The sequence below is a fragment of the Zootoca vivipara genome, chromosome 9 (genome assembly GCF_965207765.1).
Source record: "Zootoca vivipara chromosome 9, rZooViv2.hap1.1, whole genome shotgun sequence".
In the NCBI taxonomy this organism is placed as follows: Eukaryota; Metazoa; Chordata; class Lepidosauria; order Squamata; family Lacertidae; genus Zootoca; species Zootoca vivipara.
In genome coordinates this window covers 62180584-62204949 of record NC_142592.1, presented here as the reverse complement: position 1 = coordinate 62204949, position 24366 = coordinate 62180584, and the positions used below count along the sequence as shown (strand labels likewise).

General features: G+C 44.6%; 1 protein-coding gene across 45 annotated transcripts in view; it reads left to right on the top strand.

The window, feature by feature from the left end:
* Positions 1–24366, top strand: part of CELF2 (CUGBP Elav-like family member 2) — a 492055-nt gene that overhangs the window by 162227 nt on the left and 305462 nt on the right. For 21 of the 45 annotated variants that reach the window (XM_035128591.3, XM_035128589.3, XM_088652528.1 and 18 more), the window contains exon 1: positions 19499–19807. The exons of the other annotated variants lie outside the window; for them this stretch is intronic. In XM_035128591.3, coding sequence (XP_034984482.1) covers positions 19734–19807 — 74 coding nt within the window. In that variant the 5' untranslated portion in view covers positions 19499–19733. Of the gene's footprint in view, positions 1–19498; positions 19808–24366 lie in introns of those variants that run through there. 45 annotated transcript variants of the gene reach the window in all.

The following is a 24366-nucleotide window of genomic DNA, read 5'->3' as shown; positions in this document are numbered from 1 at the left end:
GGAGGCCAAGTTTGATTGGCTAATAATGTTTGATGATTCATACACACATCCCAATAATTAGTGGGTGCACTAGGGAACCTAAGCCCCACCTGTTTTCCACTGTGCCACATGTGCCTATTTATTTTGGTGAAGGAGACACAATCTCTTGCTTATCTTTCTGACCGAAATTGGTGGAAATTTGGCTGAATCATGCCAACTGTATTTCAGGGATGAACATACGATATTAGTATTTCAGAGCCCAACACAATAAGAGGGATTCAGAAAGGTGGGTAGATGAAGATACCTTTTCCAAGTTGTCCACAGCTACATAGAATCATAGAGTTGGAAGAGACCACAAGGGCCATCCAGTCCAACCCCCTGCCAAGCAGGAAACACCATCAAAGCATTCCTGACTGATGGCTGACAAGCCTCCGCTTAAAGACCTCCAAAGAAGGAGACTCCACCACACTCCTTGGCAGCAAATTCCACTGCCGAACAGCTCTTACCGTCAGGAAGTTCTTCCTAACGTTTAGGTGGAATCTTCTTTCTTGTAGCTTGAATCCATTGCTCCATGTCCTCTTCTCTGGAGCAGGAGAAAACAACCTTTCACCCTCTTCTATATGACATCCTTTTATATATTTGAACATGGCTATCATATCACCCCTTAACCTTCTCTTCTCCAGGCTAAACATACCCAGCTCCCTAAGCCGTTCCTCATAAGGCATTGTTTCCAGGCCTTTGACCATTTTGGTTGCCCTCCTCTGGACACGTTCCAGCTTGTCAGTATCCTTCTTGAACTGTGGTGCCCAGAACTGGACACAGTATTCCAGGTGAGGTCTGACCAGAGCGGAATACAGTTACGGAATACTATTACTTCCCTTGATCTAGATGCCATACTCCTATTGATGACTTGAGTCATCCCACGGTTTACAAACTGCCTTAAAGGAACCCTTGGCTCAGTTTATAAGATCTCCCAGGAGATGAGTTTTTTTTGGGGGGGGCAACCTACAATGGGTAATTCCAGATTGGTATTTTAGGGGCTCCCTCTCGGTTCTGACCAGGAGATTGTGAGACTCAGCAGACCTGGCCTGTGAACCACATTTATGCTGCTGACTATTACTTTATCAACAATTTATATTTGTACGGTCGCCCAATAACATACGTTCCCTCGGAGGCTGACAAATAAAGAGATAAAATAAAAAAATTAAAATAAAAAATAAAGGAATTGAGGCAGTAGAATAAGAAACCAGGAAGCTGCATTATGCCAGGTTAGATGGCTGATGCATCTAGCTCAGCACTGCCAACTGCCTAGCAGCAACTGTTCAATCCCTGGCATCTCCAGGTCGGGCTGAGAATGTGTTCAGTCTGAAACCTCGAACAGTTGCCACAATTCTTAGAGTTGGAAGGGACTGCAAGGATCAACTCGTTCGACCCCCTGTAAGGCAGGAATATTTTGGAACTCACGACCCTGAGATTAAGCATCTCATGAATCGTGAATCATAAAATCGAGAAGCTTGGTTATATTTAAAAATACAAGTTGTTGAAAGGGCCTGGGGGAAAGGTCTTCACTGAAAAGATCACAAGGATGGTGCTAGGTGAGCTCCTCTGGGGAGGCTCTTCAATAACCTAGGTGCCACCACCAGAGAGGCTCCCCCTCTCTATTTCCATAGTAACCACTGACTTTATTCATTTACGCATGCATTCATTTATCACATCAATTTACTACAGTGGTACCTTGGTTTACAAACCTACGGTAATCCGTTCTGGAAGTCCGTTCTTAAACCAAAGCGTTCTTAAACCAAGGTGTGCTTTCCCATAGCAGTGGGGGGCTCAATTTACAAATGGAGCACAGTCAACAGGAAGCGAAAGATGTTCTTATTCCAAGGCAAAGTTCGGAAACCAAAACACCTACTTCCGGGTTTGCAGCGTTCTTAACCCAAGTTGTTCATAAACAAAGCTGTTCTTAAACCAAGGTGCCACTGTAATTGTTATTGTTTTAGACAGAGCAAATGGGGTCAGTTTGCCTTAGAATGTGAACTTCCTTCCCTCAGCTTGACTGTGTCCCAGACTCCCTCTGCAACGCTTCAGGGACTGCTCAGTCTTCCCTGTAGGTACAACTTTTGGAAACGACTGGGCTAAGTACGTTACCTTTGTGCTTCGGTGCCATTTTCTGCAAGGTCAGGTCTCCCTTTGCATTGCTCACATTTGAACTGGGGAGCCACACTGGTACGGGGAGGTGACGGTAGCTTCTCACCCCAGTGTTGCCGTCTCCCAGGGAGTAGCATGAGAAATCGCCATGTGGCATTGGACCCAACCATGCCAATGCAATGCCAAAATATCCCATCTTTTGCACATTGGTTGCATCGAAAGGCAGGGGGTATGAACACCCCCTAACTTAACATCTTGAAACAATTCTCAGGTGGTTCTGAAAGAAAACAATGCTATTCCACAAATACAGTGGATCACATGCATTAGCTTCATCTTCTGCTAGGCTATTTTTCTGCCAGTTGTTTTCCGTCGCTGAACATGTGCCTCGTTAAGAGGGAAAGAGTAAATAAAGAGAAAAATTAACAAGTGCTAAGTGCTTGTAAAATGTAACAAAATCCATCTGCGACAGCCCCCAGTGTGGGCATGCTTAACATGAGTTTCACGTCCTCATTTCACACAATAGCATTGGCCTAGAGAAGCCTGGTCTACACTGAGTCCAACCAGAGGCTCCTTAAGTTCAGCATTGTCTTCACTGACCGGCACCCAGTTCTCCAGGCTTCGGGCAGCGAGCATTTCCAGCCATGGTTTGATCCTGAGATCATGTGGCTATAAAACAGATGCTCTTATCGTTGAAGCCCCTGGCTGGCCACTGTGTGGGAAGCAGGAGACTAGACCAGATGGGACCTTGGCAATTGGTGTCCAGGGTTTCATCATCAGCTCTACTTGGGTGGGGTGGGGTGTGTTATGTTTCTTTTGTAAGATTGTTTATTATTATTATTTCATTTCATAACTACCCGGATATTGAGCCAGAGACCTTTTGGAGAGCCATGGCCAATCACTGTAGGCAATACTGAACTAGCTGAACCCATGGTTTTATTCAGTATAAGAAAGCTTCCTAGGGTCACCTGAAGGAATTGAATCAATTTATTTTGGTGTTGAAAGCCACCCAGATGGGCAGAGAATCATCTTCTTCTTCTTAGAATCATAGAATCATAGAGTTGGAAGAGACCACAAGGGCCATCCAGTCCAACCCCCTGCCAAGCAGGAAACACCATCAAAGCATTCTTGACATATGGCTGTCAAGCCTCTGCTTAAAGACCTCCAAAGAAGGAGACTCCACCACGCTCCTTGGTAGCAAATTCCACTGCCGAACAGCTCTTACTGTCAGGAAGTTCTTCCTAATGTTTAGGTGGAATCTTCTTTATTGTAGTTTGAATCCATTGCTCCGTGTCCGCTTCTCTGGAGCAGAAGAAAACAACCTTTCTCCCTCCTCTATATGGCATCCTTTTATATATTTGAACATGGCTATCATATCATCCCTTAACCTTCTCTTCTCCAGGCTAAACATACCCAGCTCCCTAAGCCGTTCCTCATAAGGCATCGTTTCCAGGCCTTTGACCATTTGGTTGCCCTCTTCTGGACATGTTCCAGCTTGTTAGTATCCTTCTTGAACTGTGGTGCCCAGAACTGGACACAGTACTCCAGGTGAGGTCTGACCAGAGCAGAATACAGTGGTACTATTACTTCCCTTGATCTAGATGCTATACTCCTATTGATGCAGCCCAGAATTGCTTTGGCTTTTTTTAGCTGCTGCATCACACTGTTGATTCATGTCAAGTTTGTGGTCTACCAAGACTCCTAGATCCTTTTCACATGTACTGCTCTCAAGCCAGGTATCACCCATCCTGTATTTGTGCCTTTCATTTTTTTGCCCAAGGGTAGTACTTTACATTTCTCCCTGTTAAAACTCATCTTGTTTGCTTTGGCCCAGTTGTCTAATCTGTTAAGGTCATTTTGAAGTCTGATCCTGTCCTCTGGGGTATTAGCCACCTCTCCCAATTTGGTGTCATCTGCAAACTTGCTCAGGATGCCCTCAAGCCCATCATCCAAGTCATTGATAAAGATGTTGAATAAGATTGGGCCCAAGACAGAACCCTGTGGCACCCCACTAGTCACTACTCTCCAGGATGAGGAGGAGCCATTGATGAGCACCCTTTGGATTCGGTCAGTCAGCCAGTTACAAATCCACTGAATGGTAGCATTGTCTAGCCCACATTTTACCAGCTTTCTTCTTCTCCTTCTCCTTCTCCTTCTCCTTCTCCTTCTCCTTCTCCTTCTCCTTCTCCTTCTTCTCCTCCTCCTCCTCCTCCTCCTCCTCCTCCCTCTGGCCATTTAGATAGAGTGCAGCATGGATATATTCCCCTGGTACTTCACCATCCAGTGCTACTCACCAATAAAATTTATGAAAAAGAAATCTGATTGTCATGTTAGTCATTCTCCATGAAATTCCCAAGAACATATCTGGGCACCTATTAGCATAGCATTTAAAAACGCATGAATCAATCTTTGCATTTGCTACTTTCTTTTTCTCCAACTGCCTCCTTATCTGAATGATGACAGGTGTTTTTTCCCCTTGTTCCAAATGTCAAAAGATTTGTATCCTTCCTTCAGAACCTCCAAAATGTGTTTCTTCCTCCAGCAGAGAGTGAAGCACCAGCTCTTTATCCCTCTCGAGCCAAAGAACTTGTCTTCAGCTTTCCAGCCCACATTTACTTTTTAATGAGAGTGTTACATAACTCGTTTTAAGAATTACGAAAGGCTCGCAGCTAGTGAACTGCGGCAGAACCTTTGGGTGCTATTCACATCTATAGGGCACAAGGAGCGGAGAGGAAAGAAAGCTGCTTTGTATGTGTGGAGGCTGGCTTAATGAACCCCCGCCCCCCAACCTCTTAGGAGCTTGCTTATTCACACATGCATGGTCGTTAACAGTCATCAACAGGTTTACCGCACCTAAGAGCCAATCACCCATTCCCACCACCCTTCTGAGTAATACTCCTCCCCACCCTCTCACTATATATAAGGGTCTGGTGACTTCTGTTTCAGTGTATCTGAAGAAGTGTGCATGCACACAAAAGCTCATACCAATGACAAACTTAGTTGGTCTCTAAGGTGCTACTGGAAGGAATTTTTTTTTTTGTTTTGACTACGGCAGACCAACCTGTAACTTGATGTAACTTGATGTAAATAGTTCAAGTTGCATCCCTGTCCAAGGTACTGGAACAAAACTGAATCCCTCAGTCCATGGAAATAGACCAAACGAGATTGGATAAAAGACTGTAGACTAAGTTTTTTTGCGGTGTACTCTGTGAATGCATTTAGGCATGTGCACCTGGCATCGCACCTCTAGTATCAGGCAGTGCTTATATACTGCATTTCCATTGTTGTGTCCTAACAGTGAACCTACTACATAGACTGGTTGACGCTCAGGTTAATGGTGGAATGGAAGTTGTTGGAAGCCCTTATGGAGCTTCTCAGAGGTGTTCTTCTCATGGGTCCAGATGACAAATCATTGTATTTCAGGTAGAGCCATTGTATTTCCTGTCCTTTGGGGACAGGAGCAGAGGAGGCATCTGCCATGGGTACTGTGGAACTCTGCAGCTACCTGTGTCTGATTGTCAACAGACAGTGAATTATATATCATATTGGCTTCAGTTTCAGGTTGGCAAATCTTTAAATTTCTCATTCCCCCCCAAAAAAACTTAAGTTAAGTTCCCCAAATCAGTTTGCGATTAAAAACAAAAAGTCCTCATGAAAATTCATCAGATTTTTAGTGCCAGTTACTTCTAATATACTTGTTTACATGTTATTTCCACTAATAAATGCATTTTTATGCACACTTTACCCTACTATGTGCAATTTCTGCACACATTACTTAGATGGAGAACTGCATTGCAAAATTCGGAGAAGTGGAACTTTCAAAAATGAGCCGTGTTTCAGTTCAAGTATTGTTTGCTGTTTGCTACGATTGAGCACTGAAGAGTGGTTTCCCCCAAGGGAAAGCAGTGGGACAAGAGCAAGGTTGGATAAGCCCAATGTCTGGTTGAATAGCCAAGTATCTCCAGAAATTATCTTTACAGTGTGAAGTCAGCTGTTAAGGAAGCTTGCATTTTGCCTCAGAATCTTGCCTAATTGTTTTGGGAAAGGCTGAGCTATTGCTCAGCAAGCAGCAGAACACTGTGATGAAGTGATCTTTCCATCTGCGCAAAAACAAAAAAGAGAGAAGGGTTAAAGCTATAGCAACCAAGTTGCCATAACTTTTCCTCCCCCTGCGAAGCAGAATGCCACAGCAAATTTTAATTCAAGTCACCTTTTCACTGTGTTAATTTTGAGCAACATTTACTTCTGCCAATCATTAATTAAGATAACAGCCAGCTCTAGAACTGGGGGGAAATAAAATAAAACCCTCTTGTATATATGCAATTTCAATCAGCATCTGAAACAGGCTGTCTAGGCCAGGGGGTTCTTAAACTGTATTACCGCACCTGTCTATAAGCAGGATAGGGAGAGTTAGGCAAGGCAGGTGAATATGCAATTGCCCTGTGGACAGCTCAAGGTTTATTGGCTTTAGCGATTGTTGAACTACACTTGACTTGATTCAGAATTGGCTTAGTATATTGCAGCTTTCTTAGTGTGCATTCAGGAAAAAGGGGTATCTGCTCCCTGAGAACCATAGAATTATACAGTAGGAAGGGAACCAAAGGGTCAACTAGCCCCAAACCATGTAATTCAGAGAGTTCCTTCCCAGTTGCACATGTCCTGATGGTGTTTTGCACACTGTCTTATTTATTGCTCATTGGGAACTGTAGTTCCGCCTAACTTGCCCTACCCATAGAACTAGCGGCAGCAGAGAACTTGTCTGGTGATATACCCCCCCCCCCAAAAAAAACCAACAACAACAACCTATGCTTATCTGGTAACAGGAGAGGCTTTTAAATACAGATGGGACACAGCAAACACGTTTGCCAAACCCAATCATAATAATTGATTGATCCGAAAAGAGAAGATAAATAACTGTTTAGTCAAGATGCTTTTCCCCCCCAGTTCATTGTAGACAATGAACTGTCAGAGGTTTAAATTAAGGAATGTCTGAGTATGCACTTCAAACCACAGGTTTTGGAAACAGGGCACTGTCGGAAGCGCGGGGGCACTGCACAGCCCCCAGATTGAGACAAACCTCTCCGGGCGTCTTCCTCTGGAATGCAACACGGGACGGTCATAACTCTTCAGTCCCGTTGTGCAGCAGCGACACATATCCAAAAATATCACACTGAAACAGCAGAGTAAAGCTGGAAGCTGAGGCTATGAGGTGTGGCATTTAAGTAATTTATTAAGCAATATATACAGGACAAAGCAATCATGGCGTCCTCTCACAGAGAGAGAGAGAGAGAGAGAGAGAGAGAGAGAGAGAGAGAGAGAGAGAGAGAGAGAGAGAAGTACAATACAACGGAAGAGATAAGACTGGCTTCCGTTTCCCACACTTGCCAAGCATGGAATGTAAACATAACAGTCACACATCCAGCAATGGGAGAGGATGAAAATACTGATAGGCACTTGATTTTGTTATGCAGATTAGCATTGTTGTCTCAAGAGACAACCCCCCCCCTTTCTCACCTATGCTATTATATATTGTATATTTTTCTTTGGTGTAAATCACTTGGAGACCTTTGGCTGACAGCAGCTTGTAACAGTCTGAATGTTGGGGGGGGGCAGGTGGAGTTTCCAGGGAACACCTGGATGAACGGAACAAGAAGTGAATTGGTTCATTTTGAAAAACGACAGGCATGAACTGGAATTAGTTCATCTTTTAGATGTGTTGAGCCCGCGCTTGAACTGCTTCATTTTAAAAAACTAACTTTCGAAGCTCTGATAAATACGCAGAAAAGGGTCCTCTCTGTGGTTGACATTCCCAGAGACAGGAAAATTCCCCGAAAGGGCCTCTGAGGGAGATCCTACCTTGTAGGCTGATTTGTGAGGGAGATGGTGGTCTTTCAGATGCTGCTAGAGGCCTGAGTAACATCACCATAAATGGATCTTCATGCTCCTCTGAGCAATGCCATTCTCCTTTTGCTTTCCGACTGAGCCCTGCCGTACATTTCCTCAGGTCTGCCTCTCCCTTTTTTGAAATGGCGCAAGCAGGCGTGTTCTGAGGAGCACACCACACTGTTAATTGTGTGTGTGTGTGTTTTTAAAGCGATAACCCATGCACTTGTAATGCTTTCACTATGACCTACTTACATACTACTTCACCCTCCTTGTAGTATGATTAAAAGCTCCTTTGAATCCACTATTCCCTCAAGGGATTTGAGGCTAGAATTTAACAAACTGCTCAGAAGGCTTAAGCCAGCAAGAGGGGCTTCCCTTACAGCTTCTCCCGGTAATTTCAGATGTAATTAAAGAGAAAATAAATATTTCAAGATGCCGTACATTTGAAACAAAACAATGCGAAGCATCCTTTCCAGCATCTGCATCACATGGGGAAGAAGCAAAGGCACCCATCGTCATCGGCTGATTTGCAACGGGATTCTCCGCCTACATGTTTGTGGAGGGAGGGAGGGTTTTCCCTTCAGCCGTGTTCACGTGCTCATTCCTACCCTAGTTGAGAAGGTCTTTGTTGGGCTCAGAAATGGCCTCTGGAAAACAAGGCCAGGCAGCTAGGCTTCTGACCTATTTCCTTGGGAGGAAAATGGACCAAAACGCCTCAGAATCATCTTTCCCTTCCCCCGCCCCATTTCCTGGAGAGAGAGAGAGGGAGAGAAAGAGAAAGAGAAAAAAGAAAAATATGGAACTGAATGGAAATATTGTAGAGGGTTAAAACGATACGATGCATATTTCTTATTTAAACGAATGTCTTCATTCCTTCGTCTCCATTCCACTCTTGTCTCCTTCAGCTGCTGAGTGGTAAAAGCTGCCCTTTCCGCAGTCACGAGATATTTTTTTTTTTTTGGAGGAAAAAAAATTGAATGTTAATCCTCCTCTACTCTAGGCTGGATTAACCACCGTGGAGGCCTCTGATCACAAATCAGGTGGCGGCGTCCATCTGGAGAAAGTTGTAATGACTTTTCCCTCCCCCTCCTGCTTCATTCCCTTCCCCTCTCGCTCCTGCAAAATTTGTTCCAAGATACTTCGGTGGGTGTGCTGAGATAAAGAAACCAAATGTCAAGAGATTAGTGTTAAAGGGGTTTTCTGGAATCTTCCATGACCACCCTTATGTACCCACTAACTGTGCCTATTTATATGACCACCCTTATGTACCCTCTAACTGTGCCTGTTCCCCCCCCCCAACATAAATATTTTTGCATGTGGTAAATTTCCTGCACAATAAACCATGGTAAGCTTGGGAGTGCTCCTGGGCACCTATTTATTACTGAAGGCTCAAGTGTATTACGTGGCTTGGATTGACTTCTGCTAGCGTTGTCTGGTTCACCCCAGCTACATCTGTTCCTGGACAGGGGCAGGCAGGCTTTGTAGTTCATGCGCTGGTGACTTCAAGGCTGTATTGCGCATCCTGTTGAACGTGGGGCTGCTGGACAAGATGCACCTTCATTTTGATCCTGCAATAATGTTTTTGAGTTGCTCGCCAACCACGGTGTATTGTGCACAAGCAGAACGTGGGTTCAGTTACTCCTCCTCGGGCACAGGTGGAAGAAACAAACCAAGAAGTGTCAGTGAAGCTGGGATCACGGCTTGCTAAACCTTGGGATAACGGGACGCAGGTGGCGCTGTGGGCTAAACCACAGAGCTTAGGGCTTGCTGATCAGAAGGTCGGCGGTTCGAATCCCTGCGACGGGGTGAGCTCCCGTTCCTCGGTCCCAGCTCCTGCCAACCTAGCAGTTGGAAAGCAGGTCAAAGTGCAAGTAGATAAATAGGTACCGCTACAGCGGGAAGGTAAACGGCGTTTCCATGTGCTGCTCTGGTTCGCCAGAAGCGGCTTTGTCATGCTGGCCACATGACCTGGAAGCTATACGCCGGCTCCCTCGGCCAATAATGCGAGATGAGCACCGCAACCCCAGAGTCAGTCACAACTGGACCTAATGGTCAGGGGTCCCTTTAGCTTTTAAAACCTTGGGATGGGGAAGGAGATTTAAAGGTGAACCTACCTAATCGGCACTTCTCCAAAGCATACAAGAACCAAACATAGCAATCCCCAAATTTTGCAATGTAGTTCTCTATCCCAATGAATGTGTACAACAGTGTGGAATAAGGTATGCATACAAATGCATATATGAATGAAAATAACATACAAAAATGCATTATACTAGGGGGAAATAGCTTTGCTGAAATGTTTAAATTGGGCAAAACTGCATTCAAAAGTGTTCTGTATTGAATTCCTCCCTTTGTCTCTAAGCAGCAGACTTGTCTGTCGTAAAGAAAGCAGCTTCTGAAACTCAGCTTGGTTCCAAAAGCGGTTTGCCACACAATTTGAGAATCAGAAGACTCTTTGGTGTTTGGGTCTAGTTCCCCAGTTCTCTGGATTACAATATATAGTTAACAGCACATTTTCTCACTAACCATACCAGCTGTTGCTGTATATCTAATATGTGCCACTTGGTTTGCTGTAATATCTGTGTACTGAGGGTGTGGGGTAGATTGGCAACAGGGTGCAGATGGAGAGTCAAAGAGGGTGGCAAGATGCAAAAGGAGGCAGGACGGCACCTTCCATTGTTGTGAAGAAGATGGCAGTTCAGCAGAGGTTCTCCCGGTGTTCAGACAGGAATCTGGAGTTGGAAGGGATTGAGCTGGGGATCTTGTGTGTACAAAACATGCCCTCTACTGCTCTACAGACATAGGAATCAAGCCAATGTTCCATTTACCTCAGGGGTCAGCAAACCTTTTTCAGCAGGGGGCCGCTCCACTGTCCCTCAGACCTTGTGGGCGGCCGGACTATATTTGGGGTGTGTGTGTGTATGTGAACGAATTCCTATGCCCCACAAATAACCCAGAGATGAATTTTAAATAAAAGCACACATTCTACTCATGCAAAAACACGCTCATTCTAGGACCAGATTTAGAAGGCGATTGGGCCGGATCCGGCCCCCGGGCCTTAGTTTGCCTCCCCATGATCTAGCTCAGGCATGCCCAACCTCCGGCCCTCCAGATGTTTTGGCCTACAACTCCCATGATCCATAGCTAACAGGACCAGTGGTTAGGGATGATGGGAATTGTAGTCCAAAACCTCCGGAGGGCCGGAGGTTGGGCATGCCTGATCTAGCTGCTATAGACATGGGCAGTGGCTTTCCATGGTTTCAGCTCAGCAGCATTTTGCTATTTTTTAATGAGGTTACTGCTGTTTTATGAAATTTCTGCTGATTGATCTTCATGATTGCATGTGCTGTGTGTGCAATACATTGTTTATTTGATTTCTAAGCCGCTTTTGCAGACTTTTTGCAGTAAGCAAAAGGGAAGGGAATTCTAAGCAAAGATAAATCCAGTAACGAGGTTCTCGAGGGAACAGCTCATTCTGAAATCTCCTCTCCCATTCCGACTAAAAGGAACTGCTACTCTATTCACATAAAATGAAACAAAAGTATACCTAATCACATCTGACAAATGTTGGAGGGCATGCAGTGGGTTTAATGCAGCTGTACTGTGGCATCTCCTCTGGGCATGGCTGTTTCCTTTGGAAGGATAGTAGCTGCCTTGTTCTGGTACAAAACTGAGCGACCCTTTGTAGCATATGCTGGATTTTTCTTCACTGGGTTTAAACTTCATATTATGCACAGAGTGCATATACTGAGTTAATTTAATACTATTTGGGAACTAGATATACCATGGCGTGCTGAAAATATGCAGATAGATAGCTTGATTGTTCATTTTTTTCCATAACAAAACATCTATTTGCCAGGAGAAAGAGAACTGTACGTTTTGGGTGAGCACCCCAAGAATGTTTCATTTGAAAGAGGCACTGTGGATCAATTAGGATCCTTCATTCTTATTGCTGTAAGAAGAGGAAGATATTCTAACAGCAGAGCTCTATGTAAGTTTACCTGGAAGAGTGGAATTGTAAAGTTGGAAGATACCCTGAGGGTCATCTAGTCCAAGCCACTGAAATGCAGGAATCTCACCTAAAGCATCCTTGGCAGATGGCCTTCCGGTCTCTGCTTAAATGCCTCCGAGGAAGGAGAGTCTACCACCTCTTGTTGGAATCCGTCCCCCTGTCGAACATTTCTTGCTTCCAAAAAGTTCTTCCTGATGTTTTGTCAGAATCTCCTTTCATGTCACTTGAAGTCATTGGTTCGGGTCCTACCCTCCAGAGCAAACTAAAACAAGCTTGCCCCACCTTCCATGTGACAGCCCCTTAGATGTTTTATGATGGCTATCATATCTCCTTTTAGTCTCTTATCTAGGCTAAACATACCCAACTCCCTCCCATTCCTCATAAGTCTTCGTTTCCAGACCCTTGATCATCTTGATCGCCCTCCTCTGCACGTTTCAGCTTATCAATTTCCTTCTTAAAAATGTGGTGCCCAGAACTGGAGACAGTACTCTAGCTGTGGTCTGACCAAGGCAAAATAGAGTGGTGCTTTATTAGCCACTGGATTCAGTGAGGTTTACTCCCTTGTAAGTCTGCATAGGCCTAGGACAGCAGTCCTAACCACACTTAACTTTTGATGGCAGTGAGACCCATTGAACCAGGTGGTGCTTGCTCCCGAGAAAATATGCATGAGATTGTGTTGAAAGAATATTGGTCATAAAGATGTAAAAGGCTTGCAGACTTATAAATCATGGGTGCAGAATCTTTTGATGTTGTTGGACTACAACTCCCATCAACCCACTGATCATTGGTCATGCTGGCTGGAGCTGATGGGAGTGGGACTTCAACAACTGTTAGATCAGGCATAGGCAAACTCGGCCCTCCAGATGTTTTAGGACTACAACTCTCATCATCTCTGACCACTGGTCCTGTTAGCTAGAGATGATGGAAGTTGTAGTCCCAAAACATCTGGAGGGCCGGGTTTGCCCATGCCTGTGTTAGATAGTCAAAGGTTCTTCTCTAAAATAATGTGAGACATGAAATGAATAAACTGGGGCAATGCACAATTGGCTGTTCCTCCGTATAAATATCTGTAGCATATATAAAATTAACCTAGTGTTAGGGGAGAAGAGCTTAGACTTCTTCATAGTTTTGTATGTAAAGGATTTCCCCACAAAACGCAACATGCTGATTAAGTAGCAGGGGGAGGATGCACAGACCTCATATTTAGGTAGAGCTAAGGATGGAGAAGAAATTAGATTGTGTTTGCATTTAAATGCATGCTTACCTACTTAGACCTTTCTAAAACAATGTTCAAACTGAAGCACAGGCATCCTTCAAATTCCACATTTCTCTGAATTTTGCAGTTCAGTTTTCCAGGCAATTAATGTGTACAGTGTTCATAAAAATGCATATTTTACTCATGTGCTGTTGAATTTTCATGAGGACTGAAAATCAGAAACTGATGCGGAGACGTGGCGAACTGAACTTTAAGATAGGAAAAATGAGAAATGGAGAGAAACCAAAATTGACAGGCTCGCCCATTCCCACTGGTCAGAACCCACATATGAATGGGCATAGAAATCTGTTGTGTATTGCGTGTCTATCTGATGGATCTTTTTGATAAATATTTTGTGTTTCTCAATTCATAAGGCAAGCAAACGAGCATTGCTACGAGCACGTGACCGCCACAGCAATTACAGGCTGGGGTATAGAAGGTCCTTTCCCCAGGAAAAGATGCATAAATACGACTGTAGGAAAAATCAGAAATATGACCATAGGACACTTCAGATTTGGGAACTAGAACATGATGAGCGATGTTTGGGTACTAGTTGTTACCAAGGATAGTTCCCATCTCTTGCACTAGAGATTTGGATTCCACTTGACTACCGTGGGAAGATTGTGAGTTATGAGAGAGATCTGTAGCAGTTATCTCTCAGCAGTGAAATGAAGTGGGTAACACGTCCTGTGTGCATCAGCTTGTAGGAATGTTTTTCACAGCCAACTAGGATGAATTAGCCTGTCTCGGTTGCCGTATCAGCAATGGCTAACCCTTGGAACGTTGCATGCTTGCTTAGGCAGCCGAGGCAAAACATTGGTCTATTAGCTCAGCATTGCCTACACTGACTTGTCAGCTCTATGTGGGGATTCCCAGGATTGAACCTGGGACCTTCTATGTGCAAGGCAGATTCTCTAACACTGCTACCCAGGGGCAGAGGAAGGGGTGTGGTGGGTGTGGTCTGCCCCAGGAGACACTGCTGAGGGGGGTGACAAAATACCGGGCGGCACTTACCATGGGGCCTGCAGCACACCCAAGCCACGTGTCTCTCCTGGGAGAGATGCAGTGGTTTGAGCACGCATAGGCTCCACACTGCCCAAACGGCCCGCCCACTACCACTGTAGGGCAGCTGAGTGGGAGGAGGCAGGCAGGCTCCAGAGCCCCCGTGGTGCGCCCCGCCCCTGTGGATGGCTTGTTCTGCTCCTGGGTGCGCCAGAGTAGCCTTTGCAGCTGCTACTGCTACCCTTGGCAGTTCCTTCCCTTACCCCTCCTGCTCCTGGGCGCGCCCGAGTAGCCTTTGCAGCTGCTACTGCTACCCTTGGCAGTTCCTTCCCTTACCCCTCCTGCTCCTGGGCGCGCCCGAGTAGCCTTTGCAGCTGCTACTGCTACCCTTGGCAGTTCCTTCCCTTACCCCTCCTGCTCCTGGGCGCGCCCGAGTAGCCTTTGCAGCTGCTACTGCTACCCTTGGCAGTTCCTTCCCTTACCCCTCCCCACATTGCTGTTTTTCACACTGACAAAATTCATATTGTAAGCTCCTTGGAGCAACCTGTCTTTCGTTTCTACAATATTCTGTGGAGCCACAGGTTCTTTGGTGCAAATTGGGACTACTGCAATGCGCTCTATGTGGGGCTACCTTTGAAGGTGACCCAGAAACTACAACTAATCCAGAATGTGGCGGATAGACTGGTGACTGGGAGCAGCCGCCAAGACCACATAACACCGGTCTTGAAAGACCTACATTGGCTCCCAGTTCATTTCCGAGCACAGTTCAAAGTGTTGGTGCTGACCTTTAAAGCCCAAAACGGCCTCGGTCCAGTATACCTGAAGGAGTGTCTCCACCCCCATCGTTCAGTCCGGACACTGAGGTCCAGTGCTGAGAGCCTTCTGGCGGTTCCCTCGCTGCGAGAAGCCAAGTTGCAGGGAACCAGACAGAGGGCCTTCTCGGTAGTGGCACCCGCCCTGTGGAATGCCCTCCCACCAGATGTCAAAAAGAAAAATAACTACCAGACTTTTAGAGGACATCTGAAGGCAGCCCTGTTTAGGGAAGCTTTTAGTCTTTAAGAAATTAGTGTATTCTAATATTTCTGTTGGAAGCCGCCCAGAGTGACTGGGGAAACCCAGCCAGATGGGCGGGGTATCAATAAATTATTATTATTATTATTATTATTATTATTATTATTATTTGTGGATAAATGAAACATAGCTTAACTTTTGATAGGAGCAGCATGGATCTTATCACTGCTTAGTTCCCACTGCACTACACATATTTAGAAGAGGGTGAAAGAGAGAAATAGGAACAAATCAAGAATTCTGGAGTTGGAAAGGATCCTGGGAAGTGACCTGGATCTCGGCTTCCCAAACTGGGATCCATGGACCACTGGTGGTCTGAGAGCTTCCTTCAGGTGCTCTGCGGCATGCCTGTATTAAATATTCATATTGATTGTAACTGTATTTTTTATTGCTTCTGTCATTTAAAATGCAAGCTGTATTGCAATAAAACGGAACGTGAGAAATTAGAGAAGCAATAAACATGCAATTGAATATCATGCAGCAATGTTCACAGCACAACTGCTATAGCAGGGTGGAAAATCATTATGTGGTCTGCCAATACCATCAGTAATGTTCAAGTGGTCTATGTGTGTTGGGGGAGTGGAATTGGGGGACCTCAGATCCAGTTCATCCCCTCAATCAGCCCTGTTGCAACTAGAGCATCCTTGGCAGATGGCTGTCTAGCCTGTAGTGAAGGATTGGCCACCCACCTCCGGAGGCAGTCTCTGTTCCTCTCTCTGCCCAAACCGCTCTCTCTGTGAGGAAGTTTCTCCCCGCGTTTAGCTGAAATCTGCTTCTTTGCCATTTCTAACCATTGCTTCTAGTCCAGCCTTCTGGAGCAACGGAGAACAAACCTCTTCCAACACCTGTGTTGCTCCATCTTCAGCGATTGCTAAAGCTGATATTTTGAAGACTATATAGTTGCACTAAGAGGCCAACATATATTTTATTAGTTCTAAGTTGACCTACAGGGCACATACCTACATATGCGTTACGAGTGTCACACAACGTTCATTTGGCATTTGTGAGGAACTTATCTCTTGGTGTGGCAGCTCCTACACTGTGGAACTCCCTGCCCATTGACTTTAGGCAGACATCTGCACTGCGTTCTTTTCAACACCCACCAAAAACCTATCTCATTGGGCACCCTGCCCAGACATGTAAAGCGGATGTGTGTTTTTAATATGTTCTTTTCTCTTACTATATATAACTCTAGATGTCAATCTTACTCAATCTGCTTTTTCATTGATTTTATTAATAATTTTTATGTATATTTATACCGCTTAGAGCAGGGGTCGGCAAGGTTTATCTCTCCTGGGCCGCTTCACTCCAGCAGAGATCCCTCAGTGGGCCAGATTGCGTGTGTGCATAAGCACCCGCGATTTCCTGTGTCTGCATCTGCGCAGACACGATTTTCAGCACCTGTGCATGCACAGATGCGATTTCTGGTGATGTGGAAGCGAGTCCCCGCGCAGCGCTGGTTTAGCGCAGCGTGCGGGGACTTGCCAAGCGGGCAGCTCGGTTCAGGGGCAGCTCATGGACCAGTAAAACAACCCCCGTGGGCCAACTGTGGCCCATGGGCCTTAGGTTGCCTACCCCTGGCTTAGAGGTTTCATTTACAGTTTAATGCCGTACAAGTTTTGAAAAATAAAATAAATGTGTGTGTGTTTGCACATGGGTATATAAATATATTGTAATATATTTTATGGGCTCTGCTAAAACGACTGACCTAGTTTTCTATCTGCCTTCATTCATGCAGAAAGTTGCTCCTTTCAGCAACTAATACTCTTGCAAACACCTGTATTTTTCGGAGCTGCTCAGTCCCTTTTGTTCCCCTCACTTCTGCCGTGTTCTTTCGGCTCCGCCTCCTCCTTTGCTCTCACTGCCCTCGGCCTCGTTTGCCCTCACTGCTATTCAATTTGATTGGGTGCGGCGATCCTCGTGACTTTTTATTTAGGCACCCGCAATGATATCACACCTGATGCTGAGCTGTCACATCAAACTAAACGGGTGCCAAATGGCATAGAAATAACCAGAACGTTTGGCAAGTCATTGCGCCCCCCCCCCGATAATTTTATGCAGCCATGTTTAAGATGCCAACATAGAAACTGGAGAATATTCTGTGCAAAATCTAATAGCATAATGTATAGATCTGTCTGCTGGGGCACAGTAATGCACTGATGCCGATATTGTGTTTTGGATTTAGCTTGGATTCCTTCATTTCAGGAGAGCACTGTTTTATTTTTTTTAAAATGTTAAAGATCTGTGCTGCAATATGTTGAACTAATAAAAAGGAAGGAAATAGTGGGTGAGATGCAGCATCTCACCAAGAGCCCCTTCCTTTTCTCACCCCCTCCAGCCCCCCCCCCTCGTCAGTATACCCGAAGGAGTGTCTCCACCTCCATCTTTCTGCCCGGACACTGAAGTCCAGTGCCGAGGGCCTTCTGGCGGTTCCCTCATTACGAGAAGCCAAGTTACAGGGAACCAGGCAGAGGGCCTTCTCGGTAGTGGCACCCGCCCTGTGGAATGTCCTCCCACCAGATGTCAAAGAGAAAAACAACTACCAGACTTTTAGAGGACATCTGAAGGCAGCCCTGTTTAGGGAAGCTTTTAATGTTTAATAAATTATTGTATTTTAATATTTCTGTTGGAAGCCGCCCAGAGTGGCTGAGGAAACCCAGCCAGATGGGCGGGGTATAAATATATTATTATTATTATTATTATTATTATTATTATTATTATTATTATTATTAATTCTCCCTCAGTCTGTCCCAGAGCAGATTTTGGGGGCACATTGGGAGTTTCAGAAGGGAGGGGAGGGAAAAGAAGTCCTTTTTGCACAAGTGGATCAGTTGTGCAAACAGAATGCCGTAATTCAGCAGTAAGAAATTGCTTCTTCTGAAGTTTTCGCATAGCTTCATGATCAGTTTCGAGCCTTTTGAACAGAGCGCTGGGGTCCCTGAATCAATGTACAGTTGTTTGATGAGAATGAGAAGTGTGCTTTTTAGTGCATAAAGTTAGTTCTGCTGAACTCATGTGAATGAGGGCGACATCTGCCTTGAAACATTTACTGCTTTATTGTAAAAGTGCCTCATTTATTATAGTGACTGGTGTAGGGCTGCTTCATATTTCAAATTCCTAGGGGGTTGGTATCAGTTTCTCAATCGGCATTTAAGCGCATTGGACACCGAGCCATAAATACGTAAAATATGAGAGGGTCTTTAAACATATTTTCTCTTTCTCTCTCTTGTCCACATAGTCCTGGCTGCTTTGGTTTCATAGTGCAAGTCCCCCCCCCCCCCAAGATGATTTCTTCCCCTTCTCCCCTTGACCCCATCTGGATTCATTATGGATATTTTAAAATAAATATTCTCAGATATCAGAAAGGGCTATATTCTAAAAGGTTTATGAGTGTTCCTGAGAATATCAGAGCCATTGTGCGATTAATCACCTTTCCATGTTTGCGTTTTTATTATCTATCTATCTCTCTATAATCTATCTATCTATCTATCTATCTATCTATCTATCTATCTATCTATCTATCTATCTATCTATCTATCTATCATCTATCTATCTGTCTCCTTGGATAAAGAAGGAAGAAGCCAAACACTTTAGCCCGTTCAGCGCCCCCCCCCCCGCAGCTAATTTTATGAATTCGTTAACAGATCGCTTCTTTGCCCTGCATAGATGAGAGTTATTTTAAATGCGATTTGTTTCTGCTTTGCAGAGTGCAGAGCTACCAATAGAAGTTGGACGAGGCCCAAATAAACAGACCTTGGGTTCAACAGGGGGGTATTTTTTGTGGTGGTTCTTGTTTTGTGCACCCTTCTAAAACTCTTTTTATCATCGCCACAACAAGCAGTTAGCAGGATCCCGAGTGAGTTAAATAAAAGCGCGTTGGAAATCGAGAAACTGATTCCTTATGCATTTGAGAGAAGCTGGCTGTCTGGCTGCCTTTTCTCTACCCCACCCCACCCCACCCCCCAAAAAGAAAACCTCCTTTAAAACAAATCGAGCCTGTCCACAATTTTGAGCGTGCATCGTCCAGCTCGTTGCCGAGGCTCTCTGCCCGGGTTTGCAGGGGTTAAATTCTAGCTGCAGTGGGGAAGTGGCTCCGCCCCCTGTTTTCAGCACCTGGCGCTCTATAGACAGTTGCCTCAGCAGTAGATTTCAGAGGGGATTGGAGGAAAACAAGAGGGGGAGAGAATGTGACAACTGCCGACTCTGACTGCTGCCTTGGGGAGGCCTCCCGCACCTGTCCTTGCCTGTCTCTTGGCCAGTGCAGTTGTTGAATCAGACAAGCAAGAGAAACATTCTTATTTGCCAGACCAGAACGGTGTGCATAGGAGGGAAGAGAAGAGGAAGAAAAAGAAGACGAAAAAGAAGAAGGAGAAGAAGGAGAAGAAGATGACTTCTTCATTCAAGCTGGATTTTCTGCCGGAGATGATGGTTGATAGCCGTTTGCTAGTTTCCGACAGAATGTAAGTACTGACTCAGTTGCCCGGCAGCATCCGAACCTCAGACCAAGCCAGTTCCCGAGATTCTAGATGGTTGTATTCTGTGTGCTTTCTTTTCCTAGAGGGTTTTGATGGTATAAACAAAAGCCCTGGGTTTCTCCCTCCCTTCCTTTCTCTCTCTCTCTTTCTCTGGCTACCGACTTACTGCTAGAAGTGTCTGTGTGGCAGAGTAAGGATTTATTCCCCGTCTCTTGTCACTTGAAAATTCTTTTGTGGTCTCTAGTGTGTGTGTGTGTGTGTGTGTGTGTGTGTGTGTGTGTGTGTGTGTTTTCTTGCACTCACCCCCCCCCCCGGTTGTGTTTGATCTGCAACGTTCTCTATCAGGGAAACGGGGGGGGTTAATGGTAGCTGTAGAGCAGAGACCCGATAAGTATGATTTATATTCTGCTTATTTAACGTGGGGAAATGCAGTGCCGAGCCTTACAGGGTTTTGTTTTATTTTATTTTTAAGAGAGGCACAGTCTTCACATCCAGTGGAAATTCCTATACAGATATTTTGCCTCCTGCTTAGAAATCTTAACTTGTTCAGGGGGCTAAGGCGCAACCTGCTCAGATGAAGAAAGAAAATGCATTGAAAAATAAATTAGCCACAGATGCAGACTGTTTGAATATGTGGGAAATGTGGTCAGTTTTTGTGACACAGCAGGAAGGAAATTAAAACAGACAATTTTGCCCATGTTGGCGGATGCATGGTAAATTTAGTGTTAATTATTAGGAAGATTACTCTTGTATACAGGGATGAAAAGACTAGAGAGATTGATTGGACGACGTGCATGCTAGATTTTCATGAAGGGAAACAGATTTGGTTAATTTTCTGCCTCGCCACTTGATCTTTAAAGTTCCAGTTGCTCTTTCATTGCCTGACAACAGGAAAGGAAAAGAAAGTGTATTTTGGGTTCTCTAGGAATGCAAGGCAAAAATCCAACAGGGAAAATCTGGACCCTAACATAACATCCTTCCTGGAAAACAAAATTAATCCCGTCTGAAATAAGAATAATAGGATCACGCCGAACTTTGCAAACAAGAATATGACCATGCTGAATTTATATAATGAAAAGGGAGGCAATGAGATTGCAGCACTGGCTACGTAGTACGTCTCTTTAGTGGAAAGTGTGTACAAGGTGGAAGTTCGAATAGAACTTTGTGAATGGTCTTCAAAACTATCATTTTTTAAAAAATAAAAGGGAATGGAAACCCACTTCCTTCCCATATAGTCTGGTGCCGGCCATATTATGGATTCATTCAAAGTTGTGGGCACCTAATTCCACCCCACCCACCTCCCCGGTAATTTTTCTCTTGGGGCTGTAGATTTCTTAGCTGATGGAGCGTTTGAGATGAACTATTCATGAAATAGCCCATCTGTTTCAGCTGCTGAGGATTAATGTGTTGCCGAGGTGGGGATGTCATTTTTAGTATGGGTGAGCCTCTCTGTCATATGCATTGTGCATAATACACATGCGTCGTCGATGCCTTCCACAGTCCACTTTCGGATAATCCTAAATTTAGAACATGGTGTCTGTTGTTGGGAATGGTGAGTTTCCGAAATCGACCATTTCCCTTAACTCGGAGCCTCAATGGTATGTGCTACAGTTGCTTGTTTTGTTTTGTTGCTGTTATGTTACCCATCCTTCGCCCAGGAGAGTGCCAACTTGACGCTCTCAAATAGTTTTTGAGAAGATCTGTCAATGTGCAAATGTCCGCTTGTGTGTTGTGTTCCTCTCAGCTTTCTACATTCTTACTGCTGGCCCCTCCAAATCAGTCAGAAAAGATATTGCTGATGACTATCTTGGAACACCAGGGTTCTATTACCTGAATCTGGTGGTGTTTTGGCTGTCACATAAGTTTATGGAAATACTTCCTCAACCCACCCGTTGAAGGATGAGAATCGTGTAAAATTGTTCCTTCAGAATCTTGCCTTCTGGAGTTGTGGGGCGAGGGGAAGTCTTCCGGCTTGTCTAGAAGCCCATAATTCTCCTTTTTTAAAGAAGTATCCATACTATGGCTCTGTTTGAAAACGATGCAGGATTGTATTTTAAAAGGCTTTGATAAATAGCTTTGCATTCACTCAGGGTTCCCCCCCCCCTCCCCTCCATTACGGAACAGGAGCTGTATCAGCAGTAACTCTTGTATATAGTCTGCCTTAGTGATCATGTTATGAGATCGCATCACAATGCAGAAATGTAACTTAGTGGATGGTCCAAGCAGCTATAAAGATTGATGCTTCCCAGGGATTGCGCACGTACCGTCTGCACAATTAATAAAGAATAGTTTGCTGGCTTCAGCTGGGGTTGGAGGAAGAATAGTAGGGGGTGTCCAGTCTTTAAATAAGGATATATGACCTTGCACTTTCTCAAGAGTGGAAAACAATTGCATCATTACAGTCTCTCTCTCTCTCTCCCACCCCCTGCCAAAGATGCGATTGGTTCGGTTTGTGTATAATTCTCAACGTTGATGAATGAACAGTTGTACAGCTTGATTGCCCATGAAGAGCCGTTTGTCATACAAGCATGTTGCCCTTTTAGGCCGCCCGTCCCAGATGCCCAAGCCTGTGAACCCGTTTAATCTTTCTCACGCTGCCTGTTGGGTGAGCGGCTCAAAAGTTTCGGCAAAGGGCACAATCCACAAGGAAGTTCTCCCCCTGCAAATCCCTACTGAAACGAATGGGAACGAGCCCTATAGCATGGTCAATGGGTTGTTACCCAACCCTTAATTTTATATCCTAGGTGAGAACAACCAAAGCTGTCTTTAGCCAGGAGTTATTTAATGCTTGAGAATATTAGATTAGGGTTAAATGATGTAGATGGAAAAGGGTTGTCGGTTTTTTGTCTCTCGCAAACTGTTAGAAAATGTCATTTTCTTTATTTTTTTGAAGGTTGCTTTGCTTGCCTAGGGAAGAATGTCATAAGATATTCCAATGTTCGTGAAAGCTACTGCATATAATTTTGGATCTGCTTAATCTTTAAACATTGCCAGTTTGAAATACATATTATGGTTTTCAACTCTTTTAAGGTTTATTTACGACTCCAATAATCAACAAGAAAGTAGTGGATATCCTTGCTCCCAAAACACACACACACACACACACACAGAGAGAGAGAGAGAGAGAGAGAGAGAGAGAGTTTTGTGGATTGGTTTCTTATTACTCTTAAGATAATAACATTTGAATTGGGTGCTACACTGAATGCATAGTGCATATTACTTTAATAGGCTAAGCTGACACCGAAAGTGTAAGTATTCAGTCACTTGTACTGATGTAGATACCGCCACAGCCTGGGCAAGATGAGTAGGGCAAGAAAGTCCTCTAGTACTTCCTTCTGGAATTCCATCATAAAAAAAATATGCCATGAAACAATAGCCATGGAGGGTAGCTGCTGGTGATCCCAGGAGGTTGCATAGATGGTTCCTTTCCTTGTTGTGCCCTTTGCGGACTTCATCTGGTTCTATTTCCCCGTCACATAAAATGTGATGCATTCCCTTATCTTCCAGTGGCAGTTGTCAATGGTGTAGAAGAACCAAGGGGCTCCGTCCAGAGGGTGGTACGTTGAGGTATTAGCCAGGGCACCACAACAGGCAACAGCACACACACACACACTCACCATTCTGACTTCACATGAGCACCTACGAAGCTCAGAGAATTCTCTATTTACATTTCCCAGGCTACCCTACCCTCTGGTTTCCTTTCCCTGGGCCAGCTTACATCAGCAGGAGTATATCACAGCTAATAAAACTACCTGTCCTTACCTTTGATAGCATAGTAGTTCCTAGGACCACACACTTATCAGCTTGGTCTCCATCGCTGTCTTTGGATTTTTATACCATTGTAAGCAAACCAAGCTTCATCATCAAATTGCTCTGTGCTTACTCACTCCAATCTAAGAACATGTGACCTCCTGCCTTTTGGAGGGATGGGGGAAGAATATCCTTGATCGCAAAGGTCTTAGTAGCTTCCTCCTGTAAGTGTAGCAACCCTTAATTCTTCAAGGGAAGATCGTGTGTCCTCTGGACCTCTTGATAGCAAATCACTGGATCAGAGTGAGCATGGTTTATAAGAGCCACCCCAAAAAATATGGTACAGCATCACTTGTGTACCATAAAACATCATTTTGTATATTGAAATCTCTTAGTCCCGAGCACTAGGTAGAAAGCTAACCCTTACTGCAATACTAAGGGAATGTTTGGACCGCTCAAGAGATGAAGTAATTCAAGAGGACATAATGGTATTTTGCAAAAAAGGGGGGGATGCTTGTGTTTTTTCCAGTAGCAGACACTAATGTGGTGGATAAAAGACATCTCACATCACTGAAATCGACGGGGAGAACAATGCTCGGTGGCTTTCACTCATCCAGTTATTTCGCAGAAGGGCTACTCATTCAGTTCAATGGAGGCCAGAAGTCCATATAAACATTCCTTTGTACACATGGACCTGTTTGTCCTATTCAAATGAACAGTGCATTATGGGTTCCAGAGAGTCCTGTATCTGCATTGGAGTTCACCTTCAGTTTTGGATTAGAGTGATTATCGAT